Source organism: Lissotriton vulgaris, chromosome 10, assembly GCF_964263255.1.
Source record: "Lissotriton vulgaris chromosome 10, aLisVul1.2, whole genome shotgun sequence".
Lineage (NCBI taxonomy): Eukaryota > Metazoa > Chordata > Amphibia > Caudata > Salamandridae > Lissotriton > Lissotriton vulgaris.
In genome coordinates, this window is record NC_141698.1 from 655,626,738 (window position 1) to 655,646,706 (window position 19,969).

A 19,969-nucleotide genomic window follows, 5' to 3' on the forward strand; every position below is an offset into this window, starting at 1 on the left:
AGAGCCCGCCTGAATCTGAACCTTTGAACCTTTCACTGAATCCGTGTGGGCCACTGCAGCTAAGAGAGACCTGCCGCAGCTGAGAGCCCGCCAGAATTTGAACCTTCAGAACTTTCGTTGCCTCTGTGTGGGCCACTGCAGCGAAGAGAGAGCTGTAACCGCTGAGTGTCCACTGTTGTGCCAGCCTGGTCGAGATCATCCTTTGTCCTGTGGGGCGCCGCAGCTAAGAGAGAGCTGCTGCCGCTGAGTGCCCACACCTTTGCCAATTTTGCATTATCGTGAATCGTCCTGTGGGCCGCCGCAGCTAAGAGAGCTGCTGCTGCTGAGTGCCCACACCTTTGCCAATTTTGCATCATCGTGAATTATCCTGTGGGCCGCCGCAGCTAAGAGAGCTGCCGCTGCTGAGTGCCCGCACATTGGCGAACTTTGCATCATCATGAATCGTCCTGTGGGCCGCCGCTGCTAAGAGAGCTGCTGCCGCTGAGTCCACACTTTTGCCAACCGTGCATCCTTGGGATTTGTCCTGTGGGCTGCTGCAGCTAAGGGAGAGCTGCTGCCGCTGAGCGCCCGCATCTTGTTCATCCTTGTCGAGGATTATCGCTATTGTCACATGAACAGCCGCAGCTAAGAGAGAGCTGCTGCCATGGTGATCCCACCACGGAGCTGCAAGACCAGAGTCATCGTCACCACCAGCCCGTGCCGCCGCAGCCGCGTGCTGCTGCCACCGAGAGCCCGAGTGCCCAAATCATTGTGGGTGCACGCTGCGGAACTCCGCAGCCAAAACATGTGGTCGCTGGGCGTCCGCCTGTCACTGCCTCCGCTTCTTAGAGAGGCTGAGTGATGTGTCCCTTTCCAACGGCAAGTATCTGGTGCGTAACAGTCCTTGTAGGTGAATACGTTATTGCCTTTTAGAAGTCCCTACTGGTATACGTGCATTGTAGTTTGTTGAAAAGCTTTGAGAGTCTCGAGTTAAAGCTTAGATAAATATATTATTTTTCTATACCTACTGGAGTTGTGTCGTTACTGCCTTATTGTACATGGTCATAAATGCTTCACACACGGTCTCTGAGATAGGCCCAATTGTGCATGCTACGTTACCACAGGGTGGAGCAGGGATTGTCAAAGGGAGTAGCCCACTTGCCCTGACTTAGGAAGAAGGGTCCCTATTTGGACATTGGCCCCAGCCATTGCCAACTTCGGTCCCGGAGGGAGCAGACCCGGAGAGGGATGCCCTGAAACCTACGGGGGAACAAGTGGCTGAACTGTGGGACCTACCAGAGCTGACCCGTTGGCAGCAGGAAGGGTGACCTCCAGGGAGGAATTTTGCGAGCAACAAAGAACCTGCCCTTTTCTCGAGAGAGTACGGCGACAGGCAGCCACCCAGTCAGCAGGTGATCAGACAGGGTCACATTGGATCTATTGGAAGAATGACCTCCTTTACAGCGAGCGTAAGGTTGCTGACCCTGGGTCAGCCTGTGTGCTGGTGGTACCCCAGCACTTCAGGATCTTCCTACTGGGGTTGGCTCATGATGTGCCATTGGCCGGACATCTGGGGCAGACCAAGACCTTTGAGAGGCTGGTCACCCACTTCTATTGGCCCCAGATGCGCAGGAGCTCAGATGCTCACTGCAGGATGTGTGAGACTTGCCAGGCAAGTGGGAAGAGTGGGGGAAAGATTAAGGTCCCATTACATCCCTTTCCCATTGTGCGTACCCCATTCGAGAGAGTGGGCATTGATACTGTGGGGCCTCTGGATCCCAAGACAGCCATGGGCAACAGGTTCATCCTGGTCGTAGCGGAACATGCCACCAGGTACCCTGAGGCCATCCTGCTCAGGACAGTGACAGCCCGTTGTGATGGGACGGGCACTGATGGGGATTTTCTCCCACATGGGATTCCCCAGAGAGGTGGTGTCTGATAGGGGACCTAATTTCATCTCCAAGTACATGAAGTATCTGTGGGAGGAGTGTGGGGTAACGTACAAGTTCACCACTCCTTACCACCCCCAAGGTAATGAGCTGGTTGAGAGATTCAACCGGACCCTTAAGGGCATGATTACGGTCCTAGGTGAGCCCACAAGGCGTAAGTGGGATGTCCTCTTGCCGCGCCTGTTTGCTTACCGTGAGATGCATCAGAAATCCTTAGGTTTCCGTCCCTTTGAGCTGCTCTATGGTCACCCGGTAAGAGGGCCTCTGATTCTGGTCAAGGAAGGCTGGGAGCAATATCCCAGGAAACCTCCCCAGGATGTGTTTAGTTACATGCTGGCCTTCAGAAACCAGATTCGGCTTTTCAGGAAACTTGCTGAGGCAAACCTGGAAGCCAGCCTGGAAGAGATGAAATGCTGGCACAATCAGAATGCCACTCTGATCGAGTTTCAGCCTGTACAAAAGGTTTGGGTCATGGCCCCAGTGGAGCCCTGTGCGCTCCATGATAGGTGGACCAGCCCCTTTGAGGTGGTGGAGAGCAAGAGTCCTGTTACCTACATGGTGGACTTGCAGTCTCCCAGGAACCCCTTGCGGGTCCTGCATGTTAACCGCCTTGAGCCCCACTTTGAGAGGTCGGAAGTGGGCATGCTTCTGGCCACAGATGCTGGGATGGAGGAGGAGAGGGAGCTCCTTCCTGACCTCCTGTGTGCAGGGGAGCGAGATGGGTCAGTAGAGGGTGTGGTCCTCTCCACCACACTGACTCCTGAGCAGCAGGGTGATTGTCGCCAACTTTTGGGACAATTCAGTGATCTGTTCTCCCTGGTGCCTAGTGTCACTGATTGGTGTGTCCATGACGTGGACACGGGGGACAGTCCTTCCATTAAGCACAAGGCTTACCAAGTGACTGACCGGTTAAGGGCCTACATTAAGGATGAGGTTACCAAAATGTCTGCCCTTGGGGTGATGGGAGTTCTCCAGCAGCCCATGGTCCAGCCTAGTGGTGCTGGTACCGAAAGCTGCAGCGCCTGGTGCCACCCCAGAACTTCGATTCTGCGTGGACTATCGGGGCCTCAATTCAGTCACGAAGACTGATGCGCACCCCATCCCCAGAGCTGATGAGCTCGTAGATCGGTTGGGGGCTGCCAAAGACCTCAGCACATTTGATTTGACATCTGGGTATTGGCAGATCGCCTTGACCGAGGGAGGACAGGAGAGGTCAGCATTCTCCACACTCGATGGGCACTACCAGTTCTAGGTGATGCCCTTTGGAATGAAGAATGCCCCTGCCACCTTTCAGAGGTTGGTCAACAGGGTGTTGGTAGGGCTGAAAGACTTCAGTGCCGCCTACCTGGAGGACATTGCGGTGTTTAGCTCCTCTTGGGAGGACCACCTGCGCCACTTCTGAGTGGTATTGATGGCACTCACAATCAAAGCCAGTAAGAGTCAGATCGGGCAGGGTTCTGTAGTATATTGGGACACCAGGTGGGGAGCGGCCAGGTGGCGCCCCTTCAGCCAAAAATTGAAACTATCCTGGCGTGGGAACCCCCCAAGACTCAGACGCAGGTGAGGGCCTTCTTATCACTCACGGGGTACTACAGGAGGTTTGTCAAGGGATATTACAACATTGTTGCACCCCTGACTGAGCTGGCTTCTAAAAAGCAGCCACAGAAGTTTAACTGGGCGGACACCGGTCAGGAAGCTTTTGACGCCCTGAAGACTGCCATGTGCACGGCACCCTTGCTTCAGGCGCCTGACTGTTCAAAGGAATTTGTTGTCCAGACGCCTCAGAGCATGGCATAGGGGCTGTTCTGTCACAGATCAATGAGGAGGGACTAGACAAACAGGTAGCCTTCCTAAGTAGGAGGTTACTTCCCCTGGAACAGAAAGAGTGCAATTGAGCGTGAGGCATTTGCTGTGTATTGGGTGCTGAAGAAGTTGAGGCCATACCTGTTTGGGACTCACTTCAGGGTTCAGACAGACCACAGGTCCCTTAGATGGTTGATGCAGATGAGGGGTGAGAAACCCAAGTTGTTGAGGTGGTCCATTTCCCTACAGGGTATGGACTTTACGGTGGAACACCGCCCTGGTACAGAACACATCAATGCTGACAGTCTGTCTAGATTTTTCCGCCTCCGGATGAAAACTCCCAAGGGGATGTTATGTTATTTATTCTAGTAGAGTGTACGGTTACTCTGTGGTGTCCTGGCGCTAGGTGCTGGTTACCTGGGGAGCTGATTTCGTGCTACTGGGAAAAGAGCAATGTCTTCAAGCCCTTGCAGAAAGACAGAAAATCCGGGGCATTTCTAAGCAAGAAAGGCAGCTCATTCCAAGCTCTAGAAGCACAGAAAATAAAGCCTCTACCTCCCCAAGTAGATTTTTTAAAGGAGGTCACTTGCACTTGCTTAGCCCCTGTTAATCTTAGCTTCCTGCCTGGTACATACCATTGAAGTTTGCGTCTAAGAAACTCCGGACCTATTCCATTGACTGCCTTAAAAACAATACACAGAGCCTTGAAACGTGTTCTTAGCCTTACTGGAAGCCAATGCAGTTTGTTCAGTTCGCTCTTAACAGAGTCAAACCTAGGAGTTTCAGACAGCATCGTTAGTTCTCCCCACATTTCAGCTGGAGGGGACGCGTGTTAGACCTGGCATCATTGGCGTGGGTCTCCCTTCCTTTTATGTTGGATGGATTTAGATGCTCTGGGTGTCGTGCCACTGCTAATCAGTGCCACAGCGCGAATGCAGCCTGTAGAAAGATGACTGTATGAATTAGGATAACCATAATACCTAGGTCTGTGCAGCATGTTATAATAGCGAGTTACCCCCCATTTCACAGTTACTATTGTGAAGCTATCTGTTCTCGTAGGCCAGAATGGGCAGGTTGAGGATTATTTTCTATACTCCTACTTGACCCCAGGAACCTGATAGGAACTTCGAGTTTGATATGTTTATGCTCAGGACATTGACAGACACCTTTCAGTAAGGACTATTTATATACCCCATGTTCAAAAAAAGCCTCTTCTAGAAACGCTGTATTTTTGTACCTAAGCTTTCCTGTAGGCTTCGCTAGTATGTGTATTGGCCGTCGGGTTTTGGAGCAGCAAGGCCAGCTGGTCAGACCGGCTGGAGAGAGAGATAGGTATTCAGAGCATGGGGAGGGGTGACTCTTTGATCTGCGAAAGGCCGTGCCGGGCAAGGTGAATGATGGCTCCACCTCCCACTGGGCGTCTGATAGCAGATCACCTCATTCTGAAAGAGCAGGATGCCGCCTCGTAAACCAAGTGCTCCCCGACCCCACCAAACTGGTTCTGACTGGAGTAACAAAGAATTTTTAGGTATAAAACGCTGCGCTGGAACTTTGTCCAAGTGTGTACCTTCTGGATGTCAAGACGAAACTCTGTCCGAGTGAACAGAGGAAAAGACTTTGAAACTTTCACCAAGCTTGTCGAAGAAACTACCTGAGGGCCTGAATCGAGAGCGCCTCCTGCAGAAGTCTCAGAGACATTAGACTTCACCCCCTCAGCCATCGGAATTCCTGTTCAAGGAATTCTGCTTGCAGTGAGGCCTCCATCGAGTAATCCGGAGCCTCTAGTTCTACTGTGAGGACCACGGACTGGGAACCTTCGAAACCTTCTCTGAATCTGTGTGGGCCGCTGCAGCTAAAAGAGAGCTGCCGCCGCTGAGAGCCCGCCTGAATTTGAACCTTTTAAACTTTTGCTGAACCTGTGTGGGCCGCTGCAGCTAAGAGAGCTCTAGTCGCTGAGTGTGCCAACTTGGTCGAGATCAACCTTTGTCCTGTGGGCTGCCGCAGCTAAGAGAGAGCTGCCGCAAATGAGTGCCCACACATTTGCCAATTTTGCATCATCGTGAATCGTCCTGTGGGCTGCCACAGCTAAGAGAGCTGTTGCAGCTGAGTGCACGCACTTCAGCCAACTTTGCATCATTGCGATTCGTCCTGTGGGCTGCCGCAGCTAAGAGAGCTGCTGCCGGTGAGTGCCCGCACTTTAGCCAACTACGCATCATTGTGAACTGTACTGTGGGCCGCCGCAGGTAAGAGAGAGCCGCTGCCACTGAGTGCCTGCACCTTTGCCAATTTTGTATCCTTGTGAATGAAAGCTCTGAGAGTCTTGAGTTAAAGCTTAGATAAAGATATAATTTTTCTATACCTACTTGAGCCCTTTTGTGGTGTAGTTACTGCCTTATTGTACATGGTCATAAATGCTTCACACACTGCCTCTGAGATAGGCCTAACTGCTTATGCTACGTTACCCCAGGGTTGAGCAGGGGTTAGTCAAAGGGGGTAGCCTACTTGCCCTGACTTAGGAAGAACGGTCCCTATTTGGACATTGGCGCCAGCCATTGCCAACTAGAGACCCCCATTTTTGACACATCTTTATTAATTTGCAAATCTGTATTTAAGATTTACCACCAACTATATGGCAATGATGATTATTAGCGTCATTTTTTACTGGCTTTCGGATAAAGCACAGTATTGGGATTGATTTGTATATTCCACAAGTGCCATAAATTGCATGTTAAATATCACCATTTCTATTTATATAGTGCAAAGGGAATTTATTTCATGCACTACGTTTTTAAGGCAATTTTTTTCTACAATGATTGCCACTGCAAGTGGTGTACACGCTTGCGATGGTGTGGAATAATTTCTGCATGCAGTTTCTAGCAGTAGGTGCAGCAACTGGATTACAACACTACTCAATGAGGGCCACACTCTAGGCCGACAAAATCTTGATTGACGCCATGGCTCTCAATAAAAGGGACAATTCTGGTACCTGGAGCATCAAGACCCGGAGTCAGATAGGTCAGTTAACTGGGCAGAAAACGTGGAGCCATGGTCTGAAGGACAATGAGGATTTTATAATCAAATACACAGCTTTGAGTAAAATAGAAAATGGAAGGAGGAGCCTAGGAATTGACCTTAAATCAAAGTAACACCACCATAAAGTCTGCTAGACTCAACCTAAAAGGATGAGAAATAAATGGGCTTTCCATATAACAGAGATGGTGTACTCATGCAAAGAACCTACACAGAACAGTTGGCAAAGCAAGCTGGCACAGATAAAAGTAAGGTAGTACTGAAACTTAAGATCAAACATAATAAGCAAAGAGTTGCCCCATCGGTTCTTTCATGCTTCTATGTGCGCACACACATCTGTGCCCCTTGAAAACATCCTCTGCATTCAAGACCACTTACAGGGTCTGAGAACGTCCCCCATAGACACAGAACCATTATGTCAGCACAGAGTTTACAGACTACTAAACGCCGGAAAGAGCAGATGGCAGCAGATAATGAAAAATTGAAAAAGTATGGTTTAATATCTACGCACATTAACTCAGACACTATTCTAAATAAAAAACAAAAAGCACAATTCCTCAACTAACTATATGTCTGCATTTGCAATGCTACAGCACGCTAGCCACAGGCGCATCTTACAGGTCTTGTAATCTTCTACATGCATCATATGATACTAGGCTGAAGACAAGAAGAATCAATACAATACCGTTCTATGATCTTCAGGATGCTCTACCATTCTATGGCAGGACCGGAGGATTCGGATTATGCCGTTCTTTCGTCGCTTTATTCTCCACAGCAGCAAGAAAAATATATACCACAAACTACTTTTCCCATGAACATTCGGGAAAAACAAAGTCAAACATGAGTCCTATCACAGTGTCCATGCACCGGCAGCTCCCATCATGTTCCGCCGTCCTTGCCTCCTCCTCTTTCTTCGCTGCTCGCAGCAAGTTAAGTTGGTTTTTTCCTTCTCTCCTGGGTTTGTGGGTTCTGTGTGGTGCGTTTCGGCCTTGGGTCGGGCGTTGGTTCTGTTATTCCTTCACAGATTCCCCATGTCAATCGCGGGACGCTTAGTGCGCTCCTTACGCAATTCTGGTGCCCAGTAGCGTGCGGTGCGGTTGTTTCGCCGCTAGGGGCCGGTGTCTCGTCTGCTGCAGGGCCGCTGTCAGGTGCTTTCTCGAGTGTTCTGGCACGGTTTTGTCACCAGCGGGTAGCCCGTGCCCAGCCTCCCGGCTCTGACACCCTTCGGGGTCGCAATTAGGTTTCCCCTTGTTCTTTGACGCCCTCTGGGTTGTATTGTACCTTTTTGAACACCCTTCGGGGTCGTAATTGTGCCGTGGTTCGGCGTGGGAACGCTTTGCCGGGGCCCTGAACTCTGAGGGCTGTAGCGTTTCCAGGGCTAGGCCCATTAATTGTGTGCCTTTGGCCACCCATATCGCTGGGACATCCCCAGACCATAGAGTGCCCTGTGGAGGGTCAATTTGGTTTTCCTTATGTCCTCTCTGCTCAGAGCCTAATTCATCTCGCCATGCAGAAGGACTCGGACCAGTATCCGGAGGAGGACCCTCTGAATTACGTCCCCTTGGGGCAGTTGACGACTCGATATACAGTGCGGTAGACCAGGCTATGGTGCCCCTCGAGCAGCGCCTCTCAGCGCGCCTGGATGAGGCTTACGCTAAACTTGCCGCCCTTATTCCTACACCTGCTCTGGCCTCCGGGCCGGACACAACCCCTCCCCCCCCCTCCTCCAAAGAAGCCTTGCACTGAGGGGGTTGACTCGGCGGCTTTCGCACGGGTGAAGAGCGCCTTTCGGGCCTTGGAGGACTCCCAGTCTCCTCAGACCTTTCCCTCGGAAGTTCCTCCTCCTTCACCCCGTACTATGTCCCCGGACCCGCAGCAGGACGACGACTCTCCGGACTCGGATGAGGAAGCGTGTTCTTCCCGGTCGTGGCTGCCATCACAACGCTCCTCCTCCACTGGCCCGTCCGACATGCTGGACCCGGACGACATCGTCCACCCCAGATCCTCCGAGTGGGTCCCATGCGACAAGGTGGCCCAGTATTTCGCGAATCGCCTGAGGAACCCGGTGGATAAGGATGCCCGGAGCCGCCTTCGGGCGGAGTGTCCTCGGCCCTCGTTGGAAGGTAAGGTGGCCATGACCCCTGACATCGACCCGAAGATGGCAACCTTCCTACAAAAGTTTGTCAAGGATCCCCGGAAAGGGATCGACCGGTCCTGGCGTACCTGCCAGGACAAGCTTTTGGACGCAATCGCCCCCATGACGAAAATTTTGGATATGGCGGAGGAAGCCAAGGTGTCGGGCGACGTGATCTCCCCGGATGTGCTCTCCAACTGGGCCCAGCGGGCCATCATTTTTCTGGGCAATGCCAACTGCGCCCTCTCTACAGAGAGGAGGCACTCGCTCCTGATCAAGGTGGACTCCAAGCTGGGTGACCTCGCCTCGTCCCGAGGCTGGCGCTGTGGCCCAAGGGGGTTTGTTCGGTGACCCTTTTATCAAGGAGCTCGGGAAGTTCGTGGCTACCTTTACTTCCTTAGACTGAGCTCAGTCCATCATCAAAAAGGTTTTCGCCCCTCGTGTTTTTGACAAGACCGGAAGAGGCAGGGGCCGCTCGTTCGGTCGGGCACACCAGCTCGGACAGAGGACAAGGCTCCGGACGCGGGCAGTTTCAAGACAAAGCCCGATTCAACAATTTCTACCCCACCAGAGGGCAGAAGTTTGGTGGGACGTGGTGGTCAGAGAGGCCAACATCAAGGCGGTGGACGAGGTGAGTGTGCTACCTTCCGCGAGCTTGCGAGTGGGGGGGGCGGCCAGCGCAGTTCTTCCCAGCGTGGGCCTCCCTTACCAGCGATGCCTGGGTGCTGCAGACGGTGCAGGGCTTCCAATTGGAGTTCCATGGCCGTCCGTGTCAGCTGCAACGTCCTGGCCCCATTACCTTTTCCCAGCGCGATGCGGCTTTGGTGAGCGAAGAGGTCGCTGCCCTCCTCCAAAAAGGGGCGATTTGTTGCGCTTGCGAACATCCCTCAGGTTTCATCAGCAATCTCTTCTTGGTCGACAAGGTCGACGGGGGCAGGCGCCAGGTGATCAATTTAAAGGAGTTCAACGAATGGCTGGTTTACCGCCATTTCAAGATGGAGGGGATTCATCTCTTGCGGGATGTTTTACGTCCGTCCGATTGGATGGTCAGGCTCGACTTAAAAGACGCCTACTTGGCGGTCCCGATCTTCCCTCCCCACCGGCGTTTCCTCCAGTTCAGGTGGGACGATCAGGTCTACGAGTTCGCCACACTGCCTTTCGGTCTCTCCTCGGCGCCATGGTGCTTCACAAAGGTGTTGCGTCAGGCGGTGGAGGCCTTGCGAGCTCGAGGTGTCAGAATGATCGTATATTTAGACGATATGCTGCTTATGGACCAATGTCCCAGACGTCTGCGGTCTCAGTTACAGTCAGCAGTCAACCTTCTGCAGGGCTTAGGGTTCGTGATCAACGAGAAGAAATCTCTTTCTGGTTCCCGCTCAGTGCGCGACCTTTCTCGGCTTCAACATAGACTCAGTATCTTCCACCTTGAGTCTACCCGCCAGGAAGATGTCGAGGATCAGACACGAATTGCGCCAAACCTGGCGAAACCGTTGATATCCTTGTGTCACTTGGCGCGGTTAGTGGGCCTGTTGTCGTCTTCGATTCAGGCTATCTTCCCAGGCCCCCTCCATTATCGCGCCATGCAACGCTTGAGGGCGTACCATCTCCGGAGAGGGCTAACGTACTCTCAACTGATTCCTTTATCAGACGATGTGAGGGACAAGATGAGGTGGTGGCTCACGCACATGGAGGCCTGCAATGGCCGTGCGATTTTTGGCTCGGCTCCCGACATTGTCATAGAATCGGACGCCAGTCGTTTAGGCTGGGGTGCCAGGTGCGGAGACTTCTCCACAAGTGGCGCCTGTTCCGCTTTCGAGCAATCCTTACATATCAACTGCTTGGAGTTACTAGCGGGCTCCTTGGCGGTGCAATGTTGGACCAAGGACAGAGTGCAATCTTGCGTCCTTCTCAGGATGGACAACGTGTCGGCGGTCCGTTACATCAACCATCTGGGCGGCACCAGGTCCAAACTGCTGGCAGACCTCGCCAGGGATTTTTGGCACTTTTGCCTGGCCCATCAGGTGTCGGTAACGGCAGAATATTTGCCGGGACGCCAGAACGAGGTGGCCGATTGGCACTCGAGGAATATCATGGACGCCAGCGTTTGGAAGCTGGATCCTCTTCTGTTCTCCAGGCTCTCGGACCGGTGGGGTCCGTTCTCGGTGGACCTTTTTGCATCCCGCCTGGATCATCAGCTCCCGAGATATTTCAGTTGGCGCCCCGACCCTCAAGCGGAGGCGACCGATGCGTTCCTCCAGGACTGATCGTGTGCGCAGGGGTATGCTTATCCACCGTTCTCAATGATAACGCACGTGTCGGCGCTGCTGCGCCGTCAGTTGGCGCAGGTAGTGATGATCACTCCGTGGTGGAGGTCGCAAGTTTGGTTCCGGTTCTACTGGAACTTTCCTGGGATTCTCCAATCCTACTCCCCCAGTCTCCTCACATTCTGCTGAATCCAGAAGGAGCTCCCCACAGGTTAGTCCAGGAGGGCTCTCTGCGCCTGATGGCATGGAGGCTCTCAGGCGTCGCAGGACGCTGCCTGGCCTTTCGGGAACAGCAGAGGATTTGCTTTCCAAGGCCTGGGCTGACAGCACGACCAAACGCTACCGATCAGCATGGCATAGGTGGAGCCGTTGGTGTGTGCGATGGGGCTTTGATCCCGTGGGGGCAGCTGTAGTCCATGTCCTAAATTTTTTGTCCGAACTGGCTCAGCAAGGACTGGCTTACCGATCGATCAATACTTTCAGGTCCGCGATCTCAGTGGGACACGATCTGGTGCAGGGTTCCCCGGTTGGTGAGCACCCTTTTGCCTGCAGACTTTTGAGAGGTATACGGCTTTCGTTGCCGCCGGAGCCTCGGTATTCAGTCCTGTGGGACGTGAACAGGGTGTTGAATTTGTTCCTTTCTTGGCAACCGAACAGGTTCTTGTCTCATAAAGGGTTAGCGGCTAAGTTGGCCATGCTGTTGTGCCTGGTGTCTTGCAGGCGGGTCTCGGACGTGCGAGCGCTGGATATCACGGCCAGGGTTTTTTCTCCGGATGGAGTTTCTTTTACCGTCAGCAGGTGGACCAAGACCCTTACTAGGGTTATTTCCTACCCGGCCTTTCAAGACTCCCCCAAACTGTGTGTTGTGCAGTGCCTCCGTGCTTATGAATATATGACTGATGATACTCGCCCGCAGGGTGAGCGGCAACTGCTTATTGCCCTACGAAAACCGTACAAGGCAGTTACTTCAACGACGATCGCATGTTGGGTGCGTTGGGTGATGCAAGAGGCTGGGATTGATACCAAGCAATTTGGGGCTCACTCGGCGAGAGGAGCTATGGCCTCTAAAGCTTTTGCCCTCGGGGCTAGACTGGAGGATTTGATGAGAGCGGCTGATTGGTCCTTGGACTCCACGTTCAAGAGGTTCTATTTCAAGCCAGTTATGGAAGTGGCTCGGCTGGTGGTCGATAAGCTTTGAACTGGCATAATCCGAAGCCTCCGGTCCTGCCATAGAATGAGAATTTGCCTAGCCTTAGTGCTGGTAAGTTCCAATTCTATTAAGGACTCGGAGGCGAGGATTATCCCCCCCAGTGACTTCCTTGAAGTGGACCCTCCCCGTATGCATAGTAAGTAAAGCGTTTATGTTCCTCTAATGGATATACGGATATTGCTCTGCTTTGTACTGCTCTTCCTTTTCATGCTGTCGTTCTATTGGAACGAGCTAGATCTGATGGTATGTTCTCTTGCAGGGACAGAGAATTCGAAACAGGATGCGTGATTGGACTTGTGTTGAAGCTTTGCGCGAAGAAAGAGGAGGAGGCAAGGACGGCGGAACATGATGGGAGCTGCCGGTGCATGGACACTGCGATAGGACTCATGTTTGACTTTGTTTTTCCCGAATGTTCAAGGGAAAAGTAGTTTGTGGTATATATTTTTCTTGCTGCTGTGGAGAATAAAGCGACGAAAGAATGGCATAATCCTCGCCTCCGAGTCCTTAATAGAATTGGAACTTACAAGCACTAAGGCTAGGCAAATTCTCATTCTACAGTAGAAAATATTAGGAGGCAAAAAAGTAGAACTGGAGAATCCCCAAGAACACAGTAAAGAAACATTCAAATCAAACACCCTTGCGGACATAAATACAAAGGTTTAAAATATATTTTTTCATTCTATAAATTCTCTTGGAATAACACAATTCTAAAATGAACGGTGCCGATAAACTGAGTTTTTAGCCGTGGTTCTCCCCTCTGAACTTTCTAATATTCCCAAATAATTTTTTCAAACATGTCCAACCATGTAACCGTTTTAGAGAGAAGCAAATCATTACATTGCTTCTGATAGTTAGCCATGCACCAAAGAGTATACATTCACTGCTTACGCACCGTTTACCCTCCTCTTGAGAGCTTCCTCTTGTAAGGTGACCATATAGATCTGCTCATCCAGGTCTTCCAGTATCTGAAAAATCAAGAAATGCAAACTTGAGACTCGTTATATTTCGGTAGAATACACACAAGAGAAACGTTGTGTAGGAAAAGCATGTATTTGTATTTTGTGTGAGTGTGAAAGTACACTTACACCTAAACACTTCTTGGTGGTGTGTGTTTTAGAACGAGGAACTGCTTTTTAGGCTCTTCCTCATTTCACAAGATATGCTGTAATTCTATAACAGTTTTGATGGGACATATATATTGATAATGGAGGTCCTGTTAAAAAGAAAGAACTGCAACAATCTTTAAACAAAGGAAGATTTAGATGCTGTGTTAACCTAGAGTCAGTGGAAAGTTCTGAATACACTGAAACGGAGGTTTCTCACCATAGTGACTGGCTTAGGGTAAAGCCTAGTTTTATTAGGCAAAAGCTCTGGGCCCATAGTGGAGTCAAATGGAAGGATTAGAGGACTTGTTCTGTTTCCATTCAGTTTTAGTTGGTTGTGACATCCAATTACTCGCATGAAAAAGTGGAACTGAATTTATGTGCCCGTGTGAAAAGCACAACTAAGGAGATTAGTAGATTAGAAAATGGGGTGATGGAGACTGCCATCTAACCGAAAAGAAGGTGCATTGGGTTTGCCCATGTCTGGGCTTAAGGCACCAGTGTTGTTGGTTCTGATACTTGGCGAAGGTAGTTAACAAATACAAGTCATGCTTGTAGTTGCTGCATTGAATTCTGGGATTCATTTAACATGGTTGGCCATGGCTTACTATGGAAGAGTCGAAAAACACTTGCAATACCATTCAAGGTAATTGGCAGCCATCCAGCTGGGAGCTGAAGAGGAGTATATATGTAAAATCTAAATCTGAAGCTGTCTAAAGCACGGGGCTGCTCTTACTACCTCTTTTTTCTGGCATTCCACAAGCTCACTAACTGACACACTTAAAGCAAAGTGGCTCTGTTCTATGTGAGGGATCTACTCATATGAAACCCATGATCTGGTGTTGTGGCCCAGTCACAATTCAAGCTCTTGACACACAATACAAAGGAAATCAGATATTAAAAAAAATAAAACAAATATCAAGCCTACATTTTAAGGGAAGGTTCATGGTGGTTACATACCAAAAAAGATAGCAGAAAGTTCCCTTTGGCGCCTTAAGATTCCTCTTACAAGCCCCTAGGAGCCTGTGTGGATTTCACATTTACATACTAAATATTTCTACAACTTTTAATGGGGGTGGGATAGATATCTGAAGTCTGTTCTCGTGCTTCCTGCTCCACAGCTATGTAGGTCATACAATTGGAGGTTGGCATACAAACATTATGGCATAAGGTGAAACATTTGAAATATGGAATAATAAAGGTCAACATTTTGAAAATGAATGTTGGGAAAACAAACAGTTTTAACCCAAAAAGGTTGATGGTTGATAAAGTAAGAGTTTAAAAATAGTTTAAATGAAGAAAAACAGATTTAAAATTTGTTTATGTTATGATATTGAAAAAGTAAGGCTAGGATGTCATTTAGGCTAGGATGAGGGTTCGGGGAAAGTGTTAGCAGTATTATAAGCTGTATAATGATGATTGTTGGGTTTAGGCACACGGCTTGGTTTAACATTAGGGTTATGGTGAGGTTTAGTAAGCTTAATGATAGAATTATGGAAATGTGTGGGGTATGAGATTAGGATAGCATTAGGGCACTTCCATCTTATGCTTAACATGGTTCTGTATAACTGTCTTTAAGCAATCAATTACACAATCAACTAATCAATCATGAGGCTACTGAGTTATGCTTAGAGTTGGGGAGGTTGATGTAGGGTTTGGATATCTTATAACGTGGATTACCCTGTAACACCATAATTTATTATAAAAAATCATAAGAATAGTTTTGAACAAATCACATATTTATTTCCGAATATATAAGTTTAACACTTTCTTTTCAACCTTTGGCTTTTCAAACTATTATTTCCAAACTTCAAACTTATTGAGAGGTCATTGTTTACACGCTTACATGTATGTTTGGAACCTACTCTGGAGCACCTATCCACAAGGCCAAAAGCTGGTGTTTCATATTTAATCATGAGTCTGGAGCAGACGTGCGTAGCGGGCGCACTGCCTGTGCTAAGAGCAAGACCGTCTGCACCTGTACACCCCGAACCTTGCCAAACACCAGGACCCCTGCATCTTTTGGCAGTAAGGCAAGCAATCCACCTAGGACTTACTATTCTAATGATGAGCTTTAAGTGTTTAGGGACTTGGCGATTTCCCACAAGACCGCCAATCTGCTTTGTACTTCCAATTCCCCTTGGAGTTGAAACATCTGTTTTTGTGTTTGACTGTGGTTTCTCTGGTTTTCCCTCCATTGGCGGCCCCTAGGGACTCTAGCTCAGTCATGGTGTGGTCACATGAGGAAAACACTAAGTCTACTCATTTGTCCGAGTCTCAACCAGAATTCACCAGCAAACGAAAAATGTTCAAAAGTCTCCACTGTAATGCAAGGTTTGAACCTAAAGAACAAGTTATGTACCTTCAGTAACGATATATCTGTAAGAAATATTAGTAGTGCTAGATTCCTTACCTTAGAATTACCCCCAGGGGTCAGACTCAATCAGGAAAGTATTCATCAGCAGTACCCCTGCGCGTCCGTCGTTGGTGTTGTGCAACTCCGCGTCCGTCACTGGCATCGTGGTCGCCAAGATGATATCGCGGCAGCTACTTAGACACTGCCCTCACGCTCTGACATCAGTTCTGTACACGACTTTCCACGCCATAAACACAGAGCCAAGCAAGATACTGACCACTTGTGCCTTGAAACTAGGGCCATGAAAGGGATGACCTTAATCAGTTTGCAGAACGGGGAGGATGGGTGGGGTGGTAAGGAATCTATAACTACTAATGTTTCTTATAGATATATTGTTTCCCAAGGTAAGTAACTTGTTCATCTGAAAGAAACACATACTGATAGATTCCTTACCTTAGAATAGATACCCCAGCAATACCAACCCCGGTGGAGGGTCTGCAAACCAAGATCACACCAGGAAGTCTCGGAGAACAGAACGGCCAAAGATGAAGTCTCTCCGGACTTGGTTGTCCAGGCAATAGTGCTTAGTAAAAGTGTGCAGCGAGACCCACAAAGCTGCCTGACAGATGTCTTGCAGGGGAAACCACATCCCAATGCTGTAGTGGCTGCTGTCGCACTGGTAGAATGGGCGTGCAGCCCCAACAGAGCTTTCTTTTTAGCCAGAGAATAAAAGGCTTTAATACACAAGACAACTCATCGGGAGATAGTCCGCTTGTGTACGGCCTGACCTTTTTTTGGCACCAACGTAGCCAACAAAGAGCTGGTCATCCACCAGGAACTGTTGTGTGCGGTTCAAGTAAAAGCAGAGCGCACGTTTTGGGGCCTGGCGGTGGAGCCTCTCTTCCTCTCTAGAAGGAGGCGGAAAGAAGGTGGGCAAAGTGATGGTGTGCCCAATTTGAAAGGCAGTGACAATCTTTGGCAGAAAGGATGGACGTGTTCGGAGCACAACCTTGTCCGGATGGACAGATAGAAAAGGAGGCTTACAAGAAAGACCCTGGAACTCACTCACTCTCCTGGCAGAGGTGCTGGCAACCAGGAAAGCAGTCTTCAAAGTCAGTAGACGAAGAGGACAGTTGTGAAGAGGCTCAAAGGGAGCGCACATTAAATATGTCAGATCGAGATTCAAGTCCCACTGTGGCATTACGAAAGAAATGGGAGGGAAAAGATGAGTAATGCCTTTAAGAAATCTATTTACAACAGGGGACTTGAAAAGAGAGGGCTGATCAGGCAGCCTGTGAAAGGCTGAAATAGCAGTAAGATAGCCCTTGATAGTGCCCAGAGCAGAGCCCTGCTGGGCCAAAGAAAGAAGGAACAGAAGAACTTCTTAAAGAGAGGCAGAAGGGGGATCCACAGCCTTTGCTGTGCACCATGCCACAAATGTATCCACCTGCAGGACTATACCAACTTAGTGGAGGGACGCCTGGCTGCCAGAATGACATCACAGACCACAGAAGGCAAGTCCACAGTAATCAACTGCCGCTGCTCCATCTCCACGAAAAGAGGTAGAGACTGGACAGGTCCGGTTGGAGGACCGTCCCCCGCTGCTCTGACAGAAAATCCTCCCGAAGAGGCAGTCGGACCGGGGGATCAATGATTATACAGAGTAGCTCGGGATACCAAACTCTTCAAGCCCAGTCTGGAGCCACAAGAATGACTTGGGCCCGGTCGCGCCTGGTCTTCTTCAGTACTCTGGGCAGAAGTGGTTTAGGCGGAAGGAGTACATCAGACCGCAACTCCACTTGCGACGAAAAGCTTCGCCTAGCGAGTGTCGTCTTGGAAATTCCAACGAGCAGAATTGCTGACATTGCGCGTTCTCTTTGGTGGCGAAAAGATCTAACCAAGGCTCTCCCCACTGTCGAAAGAGACCTTGCGCCATGTCCGCGTGAAGACGCCATTCGTGAGCAATCATGCACCTGCGGCTGAGTTTGTCTGCCCTGGCGTTCAGTGAACCTGCCAGGTGTTGAATCACCAGGGAAATGCCCTGCTGTTCCAGCCATGTCCAGAGGCGCAGAGCCTCCTGACATAGGGTCCACGACCCCACCCCACCCTGTTTGTTGCAGTACCACATGGCGGTGGTGTTGTCTGTGAACACCTGCACTACTCTCCCCTTCACAGAGGGAAGGAATGCCTTCAGGCAAGTCGGATCGCCAGAAGCTCTAGAAGGTGGATATGGAGCCTGGACTCCGCCGGAGACCAGAGGCCTCTGATATCGGCCTCTCCCATGTGGCCCCCCCATCCCAGGAGGGACGCATCCGTCACAACTGTGTGCTCCGGTTGGGGAAGGGAGAGGGATCTGCTATTGACTCAATGCTGGTTCGTGCGCCACCAGTACAGCTGTTGAGCAGTGTCCTCCGAGATCTGGACGTAATCGGACAGGTTCCCCTGATGCTGCACCCACTGGATCTTCATGCCCCACTACTGTGCCCGCAGATGTCATCTGGCATGAGTAACCAGCAGGAGGCTATGAGGCCCAGCAGCCTCAGGGTCATCCTGACCGAAATCCAGGATAGAGGTCGAAAGATCGGAATCGTAGCCTGAATATATCCTGTACTCGCCGTTCCAGAGAATAGACCCGAAACTGTATGGTATCCAGAACCGCTCCGATAAAGAGGAGCTTCTGAGAGGGAATCAGGTGCGACTTCGGCACATTGATGGAGAACCCCAGCAAATGCAGGAGGTCAGCTGTAGTCTGGAGGTGGGAGACGACTAGCTGGGGCGAGCCCGCCTTCACCAGCCAGTCGTCGAGATAGGGCAAGACAGGAACCCCTGATCTTTGCAATGAGCTGCGACCCCCGCCAACACCTTCGTGAAGACCCGAGGGATGCTGGCAAGGCCAAAGGGGAGCACGGTAAACTGAAAGTGCTTGTGGCTTACCGTGAACCGCAGGTAACGCTGGTGGGACGGCAGGACGGGGATGTGGAAATATGTGTCCTGCAAGTCTAACGCTACCATCCAGTCTCCGGGGTTGAGAGCAGACAAGACCTGACCCAGAGTTAGCCTCTTGAACTCCTCCTTCCGGAGGAAGCGATTGACGTCCCTGAGGTCCAAGATAGGATGTAGGCCCTTGTCCTTCTTTGGCACCAGAAAGTAGTGGGAATAACAACCACGTCCTACTTCTGGCTCAGGAACGCGCTTGATGGCCCCCTTGGCCAAGAGGGCCGCAACTTCCTGTTGAAGAAGTGCCAAATGATCCCGGAACATGCAGTGGTACTGGGGTGGCATGGCTGGCGGGGTAGTCTAGAAGGGGAGGGAGAAGCCCCTATGGACTATTTGTAAAACCCACCTGTCTGTAGTGATGGTGTGGCAGTGGGGGAGGTGATGGCAACTCCTGCCGCCCACTGGCATTTGATGGGAATGAAAGACCGAACTAGGAAGGTTTTAGGGAAGTGGTGGCCGGGGTGGAAGTGGACTGACCCGCCGCTGGCCCCCTGACCCGCCTCTGCGGGTCCTACCTCTGCGGCCCAGCTGAGACTGTCGCGGCTGCGGCCTGTGGCTCTGAAGCGAACGTGATGGGGCACCCCTTCTGTGGCCACAAAAAGGAGCGAAAAGCAGAAGGCCGAGGAGGTCGAGAGGCCAAACGGCACAAGGACTTGGCCGTAGCCCGCGAGTTCTCAAAACGCTCCAACGTACTATCTGCCTTGTTGCCAAAAAGGTGAATGCCATCAAAGGGAATGTCCATCAGGGTGTTCTGGACATCCCCTGAGAGGCCAGTAGTCCTCAGGCAGGCGTGGTGGCGGAGCGCCAATGTCGTGGAAATCGCTCTGCCCAGCGATTCGGCGGTGTCAAGGCCACATCGCATAGTGAACTTGGCTGCATCGCTTCCCTCAGCAATAGCCTTAGAGAGCACTGTCCGTGCCTTCTCCGGACACTGAAGCAGCTCTTGCGCCTCACACAGAGAGGGAATAACGCCTCAAGAGGCATGCAGTGTTCACAGACCGCAGCCCTGAACTGGCGGAAGAAAAAATCTTCTTCCCAAATTCTCAGGGGTGGGGTGTTGGGAGAGGAAAACGGGGTCGCCCGGGCCGGGCGATGGTGTCGGGCCACGTTCCTATCCACATGAGCCCCTGTGTTGGGCATGGAC

General features: G+C 50.8%; 1 protein-coding gene across 1 annotated transcript in view; it reads right to left on the bottom strand.

Annotated features, from left to right (window-relative positions):
- The window catches only part of LMBR1 (limb development membrane protein 1), an 802,485-nt gene that overhangs the window by 173,366 nt on the left and 609,150 nt on the right, over window positions 1-19,969 (bottom strand). Inside the window, exon 9 of the mRNA XM_086941490.1 lies at window positions 13,262-13,334. Within this exon, the coding sequence (XP_086797616.1) occupies window positions 13,262-13,334 (73 nt within the window). The remainder of the gene's footprint in view (window positions 1-13,261; window positions 13,335-19,969) is intronic.